Source organism: Pangasianodon hypophthalmus, chromosome 7 (assembly GCF_027358585.1).
Source record: "Pangasianodon hypophthalmus isolate fPanHyp1 chromosome 7, fPanHyp1.pri, whole genome shotgun sequence".
Taxonomy (NCBI): Eukaryota; Metazoa; Chordata; class Actinopteri; order Siluriformes; family Pangasiidae; genus Pangasianodon; species Pangasianodon hypophthalmus.
The window spans coordinates 11,989,118-12,001,791 of record NC_069716.1 but is presented as its reverse complement, the minus strand read 5'-3'; the positions used below and the strand labels follow the sequence as shown (position 1 = coordinate 12,001,791).

Genomic DNA, 12,674 nt, shown 5'->3' with positions numbered 1-12,674 from the left:
TTGTTTTTGGCTTTTTCTTCACAGCTCTCAACAACTGCTGATAAATTGATAACTTCAGTTTGATACAAGAAATCTACACTTAAAACTCTAAAGATGCTCATACTCAAGGTCCTTTTAACACACTTTGCACTGCTTGACTTTATAGTATATAGTTATAGAAGTGATTTATAATCACACAATCCAGTGTCACCCAAATGAGGATGGGTCCTCGTTTGAGTCTGGTTCCTCTCAAGGTTTTGTGCCACCATTGCTTCTGGCTTGCTCATTAGGGATAAATTTAAATAAAAATTTTATATCGGTATTTCTGTAAAGCTGCTTTGTGGCAATGTCCAATGTTAAAGAGCCTTACAAGTAAAATTTAATTGACTATATGTAAAGTGAAATTTTAAAAATTACACCCTGCAATCATGTCAGGTTGAGTTGGAGTGCCACTATTAAAAAATATTGTATTTTCAAAGCTACCATATAATACTTTCGACATAAAGCTGTATAAAGCAGTATGGCACCAATTCAATGTGATTTGTTTAAAACTGTGTTTTTGCGCAAATTCCCACAGACTCATTCCAAATTTTAGTGGAAGGCCTTCCTAGAATAGTCAAGGCTGTTCCTGCAGCAAAAAGGCCAACTCCATATTAATGCCCATTTGGAAGAGGATGTTCAACAAGCACATATGGGTATGATAGTCATGTGTCCATATAATTTTGGCCATAGTGTTTGTACTGCAGGCAAAATTTGACAATGCTTTCATCTAGACAGAAGATACACAGCAATCTGTTTTCACTGATATACTGCATTTAGAGCAAACTCTATGCAATTACTCCTGTTAGTCTGTAAATGTAATGTCAGATAAACAAGTATATTTCCAATGTACAACTACTAAGGGGCAATTTGAGAAAGGCACCACAAATGCATTAGTGCCCCAAATTAACTTATTGTCAGAACGCTAGTTATGTATAGAACTGTGGTTCTGTGAACACTGGATAACTGCCAGAGGTGGTGTTTACACCCCCATATACCTTCTTGTGCATGTGCGCACACATGCCGTGACCTTAGCAAAAAGTCACGTGGTGACCGTATGACGTAGCATTTTAATATATAAATAACACTGGCTATCTGTCCCAGGAATCTTCTTGCCAAGTTCCTGTCTGTTCATCGTTGGTTACATATCACGGGGAATCCTGACAGTTATCCAGTGCTCAATGTTTCTGACCACCTTCTTCCTGGCAACCACTTTGACAAGAAGAGTAGGAGGGCTGTGCGCTTTAGCTATAAGTTTGCCATGCATATGCTGGCGGCCAGATGATGCAGGAGTAACCATGTGGCCAAACGCAGTGTTCCTGCTTAAGGTCATATCACCCACTTTTGTATATCAGTCTGTTGACCTTGCAGCATTCCCTGAAGGGGAACAGGCTAAGCGATCCTCACTATGGCCAGTGTGTGCTTCATGGTACTATGTGAACTGGACAGCAGCAATTTGATCAGTAGAGCAGTTGTTCATCTGTTACAGTGAAAAGACATGTGAAGCCCCCCTGTATAAGCAAAGACTGACCCACTGGGTGGTGGATGCCAACACCTTTGCCTACAGGCAGGCCGATGCCCAGCATGCCACTCTATGAGAAGTGTCCCCTCATCATGAGCAGTGTTCAGAGGTGTGCTGCTCCAGGAGGTCTGTGCCACCTGGGCATCACCATGCACCCTTTCCAGATTCGAGTCATGACATTTCGGTATGGGTTACCAGGTGTTTAAGCACTGCCCCTGTCAGTCAGGAGGGGTGAAATAGAACGACATCTGGAATTACGACATGTGTACTGTACTGAACAAAATGATTCATAAAATGGATCATATGAACCTGAGAGTTTCACAGCCTCATAAATCTTCATAAAATAAATGTGAAACTTAATAATAGGTTTCATTTAAACAAATTTAAATATTGCCCTAATGAAAGAATAGGGAGAAGATACCTCCTTATTAAAACAAAAATGCTTTATGCAAGTCACACAACTCCAAATCTAACCTTACTTTAAGAAATTAAGACACAAAAACTTGATTGAGTCTACCCAACAGGTTAAACTTAAGTCTCAAAGTAGAAGTGCATACTATAAGGATTATACAAAGTATTTGCAAAGTAGTTTTTTTTTTTTAAACACAATACATATAACAAAATATTTTAAAGTCACAAAATTATTGATCCACAATGACTGTGGATACTGGATAATGGATATTTTGCTTCTTCATGTTCAGTGTTCCTTATATGCCTGTCTCCCATACATGTTCAACACGTTGACTGAAAAGGTACGAATGAAAGACATCAGACATGGATGCTTCTAGATCCAAACAATGTAGAAGAAATTGAATTTTTGGTCTAGTTAAACATGTAGTTGTGATCTAAACCACTGGGGTTTCCTGTCATGTGATTTTTACATCAGTTTCAACTTCTTTTCATTACTTAGTAGTAGTTTATTTTTCTATTAGATTTTGTTTGTTAGTTATTTGACTCTGAAGATGTTTCATATACTAAGAGTGACAGAGGTTGTATGAATGACAAGAATTAGAGGGAGCACTGAATAAGCTGCTCTCATCACATTAGGATGTCTATGTCATCACCATGGTCATCCTCTTCAGTGAGTTTGAGTGACAGGACCTCTTCATTAAGGAACAGACCACTCAGTCTTTCCTTGCGAGCCTGTCTCTGTTCTTTCAGATGTCTTTTACGCAGAGCCTTCTGCTGCAGTTTTCTCTGCTTAGAGCGTTTCTATAAAAAGGATTACAAAGCAAACACCTTAAAAACAAGTAGGTAAGGTAGCATTTAACTAAACTCAGGGCCAGATGTATGTATTTAAGAAGGCACAGGACAAAATGCGACTGCAATACACACCTATTAATTGCGCTTTGTGTGACAGGGAAATTGTTGTTTAAAAACTATTGTGAAATGGTGGAAATGGTAAACTAAAGGGCTGTCAAAAAGCTCAGAAAGAGAAGGGATGCAGGTTCAGTAACAAGGCGATAAATGTATTAATAAATGATGCTCTTTTTTTAAATGGTGGCAGAACATGTAGAAGGCTGATATACCATTAAATTCCTAATGGGTTTTAGTCTAGTAAAAAAGTTAATGTAGCATAACTAAAGTTAATGCTATGACCACGATCTGCATGACAAAATCAGCCTACTGGATAAGCAGTATTAATACATGCAGCTTCCCTGAATAATTATTTCTCCAATGTCCTACAAAGAATAAAAATAAAGAACATCTTTTTTTCCAAATTAAAAAAAAAAGTTAAGGTGCTTCACTGTTTTAAATGTTCCACTAGGAAAAAGACATATGGTCTTATGCCTACCTTGGAATCTCGGATGCGCTCAGCCACAGTGGCCAGGTTGCCATCACTGTGAGCACAACTGATGCTTGTGGACGAATTGGAACTTATTGATCCTGCGCTGCTACTGGTGCTGCTAACCATGCTGACATTGCTGCTACTCTGCACACTTACAGTACTGGCACTGCTGGGAACACTCCTCTTCCAGCTGTCTCGCATACCTGTGGGTCTCTGGCGGGGACTATGATCTTTGATATAGTTCCTTACCTGGGTGACCACAAGATTAGAGATAAACAATCAGCTGCTTGTTTAGTAAATCCGTCTTTCTTGTATCTACACTCATTTGGCATCAAACTACTCAGCAGAGTGTGAAACTCAGTAATTATCAAAAACATGCTGGGATTTGTAAACAATATGCTCACCACATGTCAATTAATGCTAAAAAGGCAGAGCCTTATTTACTCAAACAGCTGTAACTCATGAAAGGCATGTACAAGACAACATGAAACTTGAAAGTCATGTTTAACCTGAGGTTAAGTGCAAAGTCTGGGATGTGGTCATATAAAGGGGGTGGAAGATAACTCAGGAACCTTAAGTCTGATCAAGCTGAAATTTGGTACAGTACATCTATGTGCTAGTCTGAGTGGATTTTTGAGAATAACCTAATTACTTAAAAAAAAAAAAAAAAAAAAAAAAAAAAAAAAAAGGCTACCGTCAGCCAATCAGATTTCAGCAGGCATTTGACATGGTTACCATTGAACTATTGTCACAAAACTTGAATGGGAGGTTCAACCAATTGGTCAGTTGGTCAACTCGGGGGAAAACCCATTTAAAATGACCATAGCCTCTTTAAGACACACAATTATCTCTGCTGAGAACAAACATGTCCCGTCTCTCGCCCACAGACAAGCAGCAACTGAAGGCGACTGCAGTAAAGGCTTGGCAAAGCATCTCAAGGGAGGAAGCTCAGCATTTGGCGATGTCCATGGGATCCAGACTTCAGGTAATCAATGACTACAAAGGATTTGCATCCAAGTATTAAAAACAATCCTAATATTTATGATTATGATAGTTTGTCCAATTACTTTTGAGCCTGTGAAAATGGAGGGACTATGTAAAAAATGGCTGTAATTCCTAAATGGTTAATGCAATACTTTGGTTAAACGCCTTGAAATAAAACAGAAAGTCTATACTTCAATCACATCTTGATTGCTTCATTTCAAATCCATTGTGGTGGGGTACAGAGGCAAAATTACAAAAATTGTGTCACCGTCCAAATACTTATGGACCTGACTGTTTTATACCCTTCAGGTGGGTATGTGTCATTTCATTTGGCTAACTAAAAGAATCTGGTGGCAATATTTCAATGATAACCCTCTCTTATAACTGATTAAGTAAATTAGGCTCCACCTAGTTAGAACTGTTAGATAAGTGCTGGCCATATTCTTTACAAATGTTTACAATGTTTTTGATAAATACTGAGGTTCACACTCTGCTAAGTAAAATTGGTCCTCAAAAATAGGTTTTGCAAATTATCAAAAAATTTGAACAAGCAGAGCAATAGTTTCAAAAGGCAAATTTTTAGGGGTTTCACACTCTCCTGAGTATTTTGACACCAAATTTGTGACAATCTGACACAAATCCTAAGACTGTTCACAAAAGTAGGTTTTGCATATTATGCAAATGATTGTGAATTGGAGCGAGTGGGGCTACATGATTCAAAGGGCAAAGTTACATGGGTTGAGCCAAGGAATCAGCACTAAAAAGAAACTTCACTGTGGATCTTATTTTCTAAGAGATCTGTTTGTTTTAGTAAGCAAAAACATGAACAGATTTGTAGAGAGAATGTCTAGATTAGGATCCATGTAAACCAGGGGTGTTAAACTCATACTCTGTCCTGCTAAGAACAAACATGTCCAAAACTCCCACCTCCCTCCTTTCCAGGTGAGGCACACACACACACACACACACACACACACACACACACACCAGTTTTGTATAGATGGGTCATTTCAGAAGCTTGACCTGGTCGCATTAAAAAACGTACAAGTACATAAAATATAGTACAACACTGGTCATAGATATTAGAGCAAAGTTTTCAGTTTTAGTTCATAATCACAGGTGTATGATTTAGCACTATTCTTAGAAAATTAAAAAAAAAAACACTACATACAGTATTTAATGCTTATATATTTTTTCATTTCTCCATTTTTTTTACTGACCTGTTTTAGTTTATCATCCGTGAGGCAGTTCAGCTCAATGATGAACTCACTGTCGGTTGGAGATATCTGAGCACTTGGATCGATTATTTTAATTATGTCAAGTTGCTCCCGCAGCCCCATTTCTGTACTCACTTTCCGGCTCAAATACTCAATATACTCCACCTAAAAGAAAAATAGGCAATGTTTTTAGCTGCCTGCAAACAGTATGCCAAATGCCCTTTATGAAATGTCACCAAAGGTTACGATTTTTATTCCTCAGCCACTAAGTGGCAGGCTGTTGGGTTTCGAGGTGTCCTTTCGTCTGATCTCTCAAGAACAAGTGGTTGAATATTTGTAGGATTTATATAGAAATATCATTGTAACCAACAGATGAACTGATTAGATTTTGGAATTCCAGCTGGGGAGGGTGAAGACTAACAAGTGCTTGTTGCCTCCAAGACACATGAAACAAACCACTGCATTTTTTTCAAACTGTTGCTCTTGCTGAGTTACAGGACAGCTTAACACACTCGGAAGAAAGTGCTACCTGCCCTCTTCCACGTACATGAACTCACAGAAAGATACAACTGACTACTATCTCTGTGACTGACAGTGGAAAGAGTAACATCATTTCTACCACCCAGAGAGTGTGGCCAATTTTGCTCTCTGGACTCCTAGCCACCGATGTCTGGCATTTTCAGGATTCAAACTCACGATCTCTTGAGGATAGGACGCACACTATTCTGTTGGTTCACTCAGGAGAAACACATCATGTTTTAAAAATATTTTTGAGTTAGCTGTTGCCCTGTTGAGACTTATAGTACACTAACAGTTTTGCTCAGGAGACTTTAAGACTCATTTAAGCCAATTTTGGAAAATGACTAAATATAATGATATAAAACTTAGCTTGCTGTCAGACATACCTGTTCATCATTGGTCATGGCACTCCAGGGCAATTCATCCAGGTTCCTATGAGGTTTGGACTTTCGTTTTGAAACAAGGCAAGGTGAGCTTGGTATACTGGGTATGATGTCAGAGAGTACATCACTACCACTGGCAATATCACTTCCTGGCAACTGAAAGAATGCAAGTTTAAGCTGATACAGGTTAATCATACATCTGTGTCAAATAAATCTCTCTTTATACATGATTTAATGGTTGTGTGACTTATAATATGACTGACGCAGACCCAAACAAATGGGTTCACATTCACACTTAAAACATACTATATGAACACATATCACAATACACACACTTACACTATCACATTTACACTAAAATTTAACCATTAATATACACAAATTTAATAGACATTCACTGAAATAACAAAAACCTTTCACAAAACTTTGAACATTTGCTGTTTTCACTATTTCACTCACTAGAAATGTCCTATTCTAATTTCAGTGCCGGTTATTGGTGTTAATCGATAGAATATGTTAAATAAGTTTAAAAAATTAATAGCTTTAAATTACGGCCCCTCTAGATCTCACAGAGAGATGCTCATGAGTCCTGGGCAGAATCTGAATTTGACACCCCATCTTATGATTAATTAATTAATTACATGTGCTCTAGCATAGTATTGAGCTGCAGAAACACTATACTACTGTCCTCATGGATGGCTGCGTAAAATGAAAATGAAAACTTAAACAAAACATATGGCAGGGAGTCTGTGGTTCTTCATTATCATACAAATATTATTATTATTTCATCGGCAACCATGACTTTAAAAAAAAACAAAAAAAAAACAAAACAAAAAAACACAACAGAAAAACAAAAAACAAAACCACACCCAAACATTTTGACAGCACCCACAGTCAAGTCCAGGTAAATCCAGTCTAATTTTAGAAAAATTAAAAATAAATAAATAAATAAATAAATAAACACTTTATTTGAACTAAATTGTTTCCTTTTTCAATTGCAGTGTAAGAACTTAAAAAAAAAAACAAAAACTATAAATAAAAAAACAAACAACAAAAATGAGAATCATTCATAAATTTGTGTGTGGAGGGGGGGCTATCAAGAACTTATTTTTTTTCAATATTACCCAGTCCTAACTGGACTTAGAATTCAGCTTGGTTATAAGCCTAATATAATAAAGGTGTCTTATCTTCAGAGCTTCAAAGTCTGAATATCCTATGGCACTAAAAGGAGTGCTCTACTTCTGTCAGACATGCTGGGTAAAAGCAAATTTTAGATTTCTCCCTTTGGTGAGCCTTACCTGCCACTCAAACTCACTGTCAGACCAGTCCCAGTATGTGCTGAGGGAAGATGATACATCACTGCAGACGCTGCCTTCTGGGAAGAAGTCAAAAGAGGTGAGTTCCTGATCATCTAGGAGAGAGAAGCAGTCATCTTGGTCCCCCACAGACACAGAAGAAAAGAGTTCCTCACTGCACTCTGAACTTGCCACACTGGTGCCACATGAGGTTAGGTTCCATCTAATCCAAAAAGGCAAATGGAATGCATTTAAAATAATTAATTTGTCATAATAACATCTGGCACATAGAACTACAGAGCTACTCAATAACACCTACAAAAGAATATAAACACACATGAATAGACTTCTGATCGGCTCTATACTATGGCTGTCACAATGAATGTCACTTTTTGGATATTTACATATTTCAATTCAGCCGGACATTCGAAGGCAAAAAATCCACATTTGAACGGTAAGTTGCCATGTTCTACTCTTTGTTGCCCAACATTTCCCAATAATGCTCAATAATAGTAAATAAAAAAAAACCTTTCAAAACAAAACAAAACATGCACAGTGTTTTGTCCTCTATCAATACATCATGACATGATGCATCATGATGCAAAAATTTCACGATGTGCTTCGTGGGAATGTGTGATTCACACTGTGGAAATCAGCATTCTATTAAGTATACATCTAAAGAAACTGCACTGTTTAAGCACCAGAGGTCCTAATCCACCCAACCCATATAATATATACAGAGCACGCTGGGCCCAATAGATCCTGATTGCAACTACCGACATGCATTATAAGTTACACACTTACACAACCACGATATAACAGTAAAAAAAAAAGTAACATTATAAAAAGAGCTCTTCAGTAGCTTTTAAATGACATCAGCCCCGCGCCACTGCGATTTACATTGCCCAAGAACAAGGTTGTAGAATTTGGGCATTTTGGCTGACTGTATGGAGCTTATTATATTTCCATTGATCATTTTCCCCAGGTTAGAGACTTTGTTTAGTCAATCAAATTTCTGGGAGAATTTATAAATTTATTTATTTTTAAGATATGGTGAACCTATAGTACATTTTGTTTACAATATTAAACCTCAGTTCACAGCAAATTTTGATTTAATTTTTTTTTTTTATACAAACAAAAATGCATATTGTTTTGCACTGTTTATGATTCATTCAAATTTTGTTCAAAATATTCTGAGAATCAAACTGAATCATGAATAACGAAGCCAGTATTGTAAATCGAATTGAATTGTGACCGGAGTGTATTGTTACACTCAAAATGTAAACGGTTTCAGTCATGGGGCTCACTTTGAATTTATATTGTGTATTATGTCAGAGCAACTGGACATTGACCATCAGAGCAGAAATTCTTTGTATGCGCAGCAGAATATTTTTAATACTTGTGGAGTCATCTTGACTACAGGACAAGGTGTTTAAATTTAAGTATTGTCATACCTGTTGCTGTGGAAGCGGTGCAGAGGGTCTGTCCGATGACAAGAGGACAGCCGACAGCCGAAGTCACTAACATCCAGTGTGCCATCTTCACTGAGGTTTCCCTGCTGCAAGAGCATTGGAAAAGGCTCCTCAGGAGCAAGGAAATCCTCGTGAATGTTATCAGACATGTGAAACCTGAATACCTGAATGGAAAAGATGTAAGGCTGTTTCTCTGTCAATACTTGGTTATACACAGTGTAAAAATGATATAAGATCTCCATAAGGCATAACTCTAGAACTGTGAAATGCTTTTTCAAAACTCTACTGCACTGCTAACTCAAAGATGCAATTTTCACGAGAGTTAACGTGTCTGGAAGGGTTTTATGTATACTGTTGATAGGTATGGACAAAAAGTGTAACGGGTTTTTGCTATTTTTTATGTTTCCTCAACAATAGACAACAAAGGTAAATATATTTTCTATAGCAAATAAAATTATTAGGTGGGCAAAGCGCAAAATTAAAACAATTATTTATAGTTACTTATTCATTCTCTGAAAAAAATTTTATGTAGAAAAATGCACAAAACAGTTTAGAGAATAACAAGTTATTTAGCACTTCTAACATTCTTGGTCATTTTGCTGGGTAATGTCAATTGACTTTTCTAATTAAAAACAAGAATTCTAGGTTTTAAGCTCCTTCTCCCCAACCCCATTATTATTATTAAAGACTTATTTTACATATTACATTTATTTCTGCACTTTATTACATTATGGTGCAGCGCTGCAGAAATTGCGATTTTGATTGGTCAGTCGCTGTTCATCATGCATATCCAGTGCTGTACACTGACTGGTGAAAAGGTGAATGCAGAGTTTCCCCATTGCATTTAATGTTTGATTCATGCATTGCAATATGATCACTAAGGTATAATGGATTTATGTACAGAAAATTACAATAGTGATACTGTGGTGTGTGAATATAAAGTGTGAGGCTTTATACCAAATGTAGCTTAACGGCCATTTTAATACTGCAAGACTCTTTACTTCCTTTTTTGTCTTCCAGTAAGGACACACAGAACCACAGAAACTCAATTAATATAAAATCTAAAGCATCATCATTGTTTGATTACTAGAATTGCTGATTTAAACACTAACTAAAATGAAGTTATTCATGGCATGATCTGTATGATACTGTTTAATACAAATGAATTAAAACAATCCAGAAATGCTTTCAGTAAATACTGACTTGTTTTATATTTGATAATGCAAGGTTTCTTTTTTTCCCTAAGATTCTTGTTCTTGGCTGACAGGAGAAGAACCCGATCCGGTCTTCTGCAGTTGTAGCCCATCCACCTCAAGGTTTGATGTATTGTGCCCTCTTAAAAACTTTTCTGCACAAATCAGTCTGTTTGGCAACAACCATGCCAAAGTCAAAGTCAGTGAGATCACGTTTTCCCCCATTCTCATGTGTGATGTGAACATTACCTAAAGCTTGTGCAGTGAATCTTCATAATTTAATGTGTTGCGTGTTGCTGCTCCCACATGACTGGCTGATGGAATAATTGCATGAATGAGCAGGTGTACAGGAACAATCAACCTTATTCCCCTACTTATTAAGGTGTTTCATAAAAACTAAATTTAAAGCACATAAAGTCCATCAATGCATCATTTAACCATAGTAGTTATTGCATTTTAAGCCTATCCCAAGTAACCTGAACCATGTTTTGTAATTTAGCACATCTTGAAAATATGTACGATTTGAACTAACTTTCTGTTTACGCTATTACAGTAATACATGTTATGTATGTATTAATCATAAATATTTTAATATATTATCCATATATATTATCCATGACAATCTCCAAACATGAAGGGGAAAAAAAAATAGTCAAAGTATACGTAATTTTTCCTACCTTAAGATTTTTGGGGTTAACTTCCAGTTTGATGCTGACCCCTTACATGATGTCACATGAATTACGTCGTGTTATTTCTATCAAGCAGTTCCACTGGAAGGGCTTAGTAACCCAAGTCTGGACTTTTCACTTACCAGGCCAGAAAATTAATGCTTCTGTTTAACTGTGCCAATTTACATGATGCCCCAGTATAACTCAAATCAGCCTACATAACTCGTCATGAACCATCGATCGTTGCTGGGCCTCAACACATCGGGCCTTCGAGCAAGCACAAACCCTTAGTTAGCTTTAGCTATCGCGGTACAGTACACAACCAACGGCCAGCTGCGGTTCACCACTACCAAGCAGCCTAGCGTTATGGCTGTTTAAGATAAATACTTTCGACTCCAATCGATAATAATGGTGTAATAATAAACAATATAGCCATACTGGACCTATTCTGACATACCTGTGTTTATTTCCTCACTGTATCAACACCACTTCCTCAGCAACATACCCGACTCTTACAGCTTATCCCTGACCTCCGTCACATGACCACACCCGCAAAACCAGTCACTCCAACGCGTCACCCACTAAACCCCGCCCATTGAAGACGTTAGGCGTATTCGCCCTTACTTACAACCCCTGGCAAAAATTATGGAATCACCACACTTAGAGGATGTTCACCCAGCTTTTTTACTTTATAGCAAACAAACAAATCATAGATATGACACAAAAAAGGTTTTGTTCAATAGCTTAACATTCTGGTTTGTGAAATATACATAAAAAAATTCAAGGACATTTTTTTTATTAATGGCATGTCTTTTTCCAAATCAAGTAGAGGAAAAAAATCTGGAATCACTCAATGTTGAGGAAAAAATTATGGAATCAATTTTTAATTTCCATTTCTAAAACAAATACTGGGACAAGTCTAAAAATGCTAATATGTCAGCAGTTAAAAGGGAGTGCTTACACACTTTAATGGGCTGTTGGACTTGGCAAATTGAAAGGAAACATGGCTCCAATGAGAGAGTTGTCAGTTGAAACAATGGAAATGATTATAAAACTCCTTCAACAAGGAATTTCAACATGGAGTGTAGTCAAAGAGGTTGGTTGCTCCCAGTCAGCTGTGTCTAAAATTTGTTGCAAGTATAAACTTAATGGGAAGGTTATGAAAGGTAGATATACAGGCGGACTAAGGAAGATGTCAAAGCATCAGGATAGAAAACTCAAAGCACTATGCCTTGAAAACAGAAAATGCACAACAAAACAAATGAAAAACAAATGGGTGGAAACAGGAGTCAATGTTTGTGACAGAACTGTAAGAAACTGGCTGAATGAAATGAGATTTACATATAGAAAAGCCGAAAGAAAACCAGCACTAACACCAAAACAGAAGAAAACAAGGTTACAGTGGGCTAAGGAGAAGCAATCATGGAGTGTGGATGATTGGATGAAAGTGAAATTCAGTGATGAATCATGAATCTGCATTGGCCAAGGAGATGATGCTGGAACTTTTGTCTGGTGCCATTCTAACAAAACATATAAAGATGACTGCCTGAACCAATCAAATTTCCCAACTCATTTATGACATTGGGTTGCATGTCAGTTAAAGGACCAGGGGTC

The 12,674-nt window shown here is 37.2% G+C and overlaps 1 protein-coding gene across 4 annotated transcripts; it reads right to left on the bottom strand.

The window, feature by feature from the left end:
* Nucleotides 1–1,965: 1,965 nt before the first annotated feature.
* On the bottom strand, nucleotides 1,966–11,649 carry fam199x (family with sequence similarity 199, X-linked). Of its 4 annotated transcripts, XM_026940651.3 has the most exons (8): nucleotides 11,070–11,603; nucleotides 10,642–10,706; nucleotides 9,182–9,363; nucleotides 7,731–7,950; nucleotides 6,436–6,588; nucleotides 5,534–5,695; nucleotides 3,336–3,578; nucleotides 1,966–2,752 (listed from the first exon to the last, which is right to left on the bottom strand). In XM_026940651.3, the coding sequence occupies exons 3-8, from the start codon at nucleotides 9,346–9,348 to the stop codon at nucleotides 2,579–2,581; spliced, it is 1,119 nt and encodes a 372-aa protein (XP_026796452.1). In that variant the 5' UTR covers nucleotides 9,349–9,363; nucleotides 10,642–10,706; nucleotides 11,070–11,603; the 3' UTR covers nucleotides 1,966–2,578. The 4 variants fall into 4 exon arrangements, with proteins under 4 accessions (XP_026796452.1, XP_026796450.1, XP_026796451.1 ...); XM_026940649.3 differs by lacking the exon at nucleotides 10,642–10,706 and having other exon boundaries at nucleotides 11,518–11,649; XM_026940650.3 differs by lacking the exon at nucleotides 10,642–10,706.
* Between the last annotated feature and the right edge of the window lie 1,025 nt (nucleotides 11,650–12,674).

Coding starts and splice junctions, on each gene's coding strand:
- fam199x (XM_026940649.3), bottom strand. CDS start 9,348: ATGTCTGATAACATTCACGAGGATTTCCTTGCTCCTGAGGAGCCTTTT. Junction 5,696..6,435: donor CCATGACCAATGATGAACAG/GTATGTCTGACA, acceptor TTTTTCTTTTAG/GTGGAGTATATTGAGTATTT. Junction 2,753..3,335: donor AGCGCATCCGAGATTCCAAG/GTAGGCATAAGA, acceptor TCCTTTTTATAG/AAACGCTCTAAGCAGAGAAA.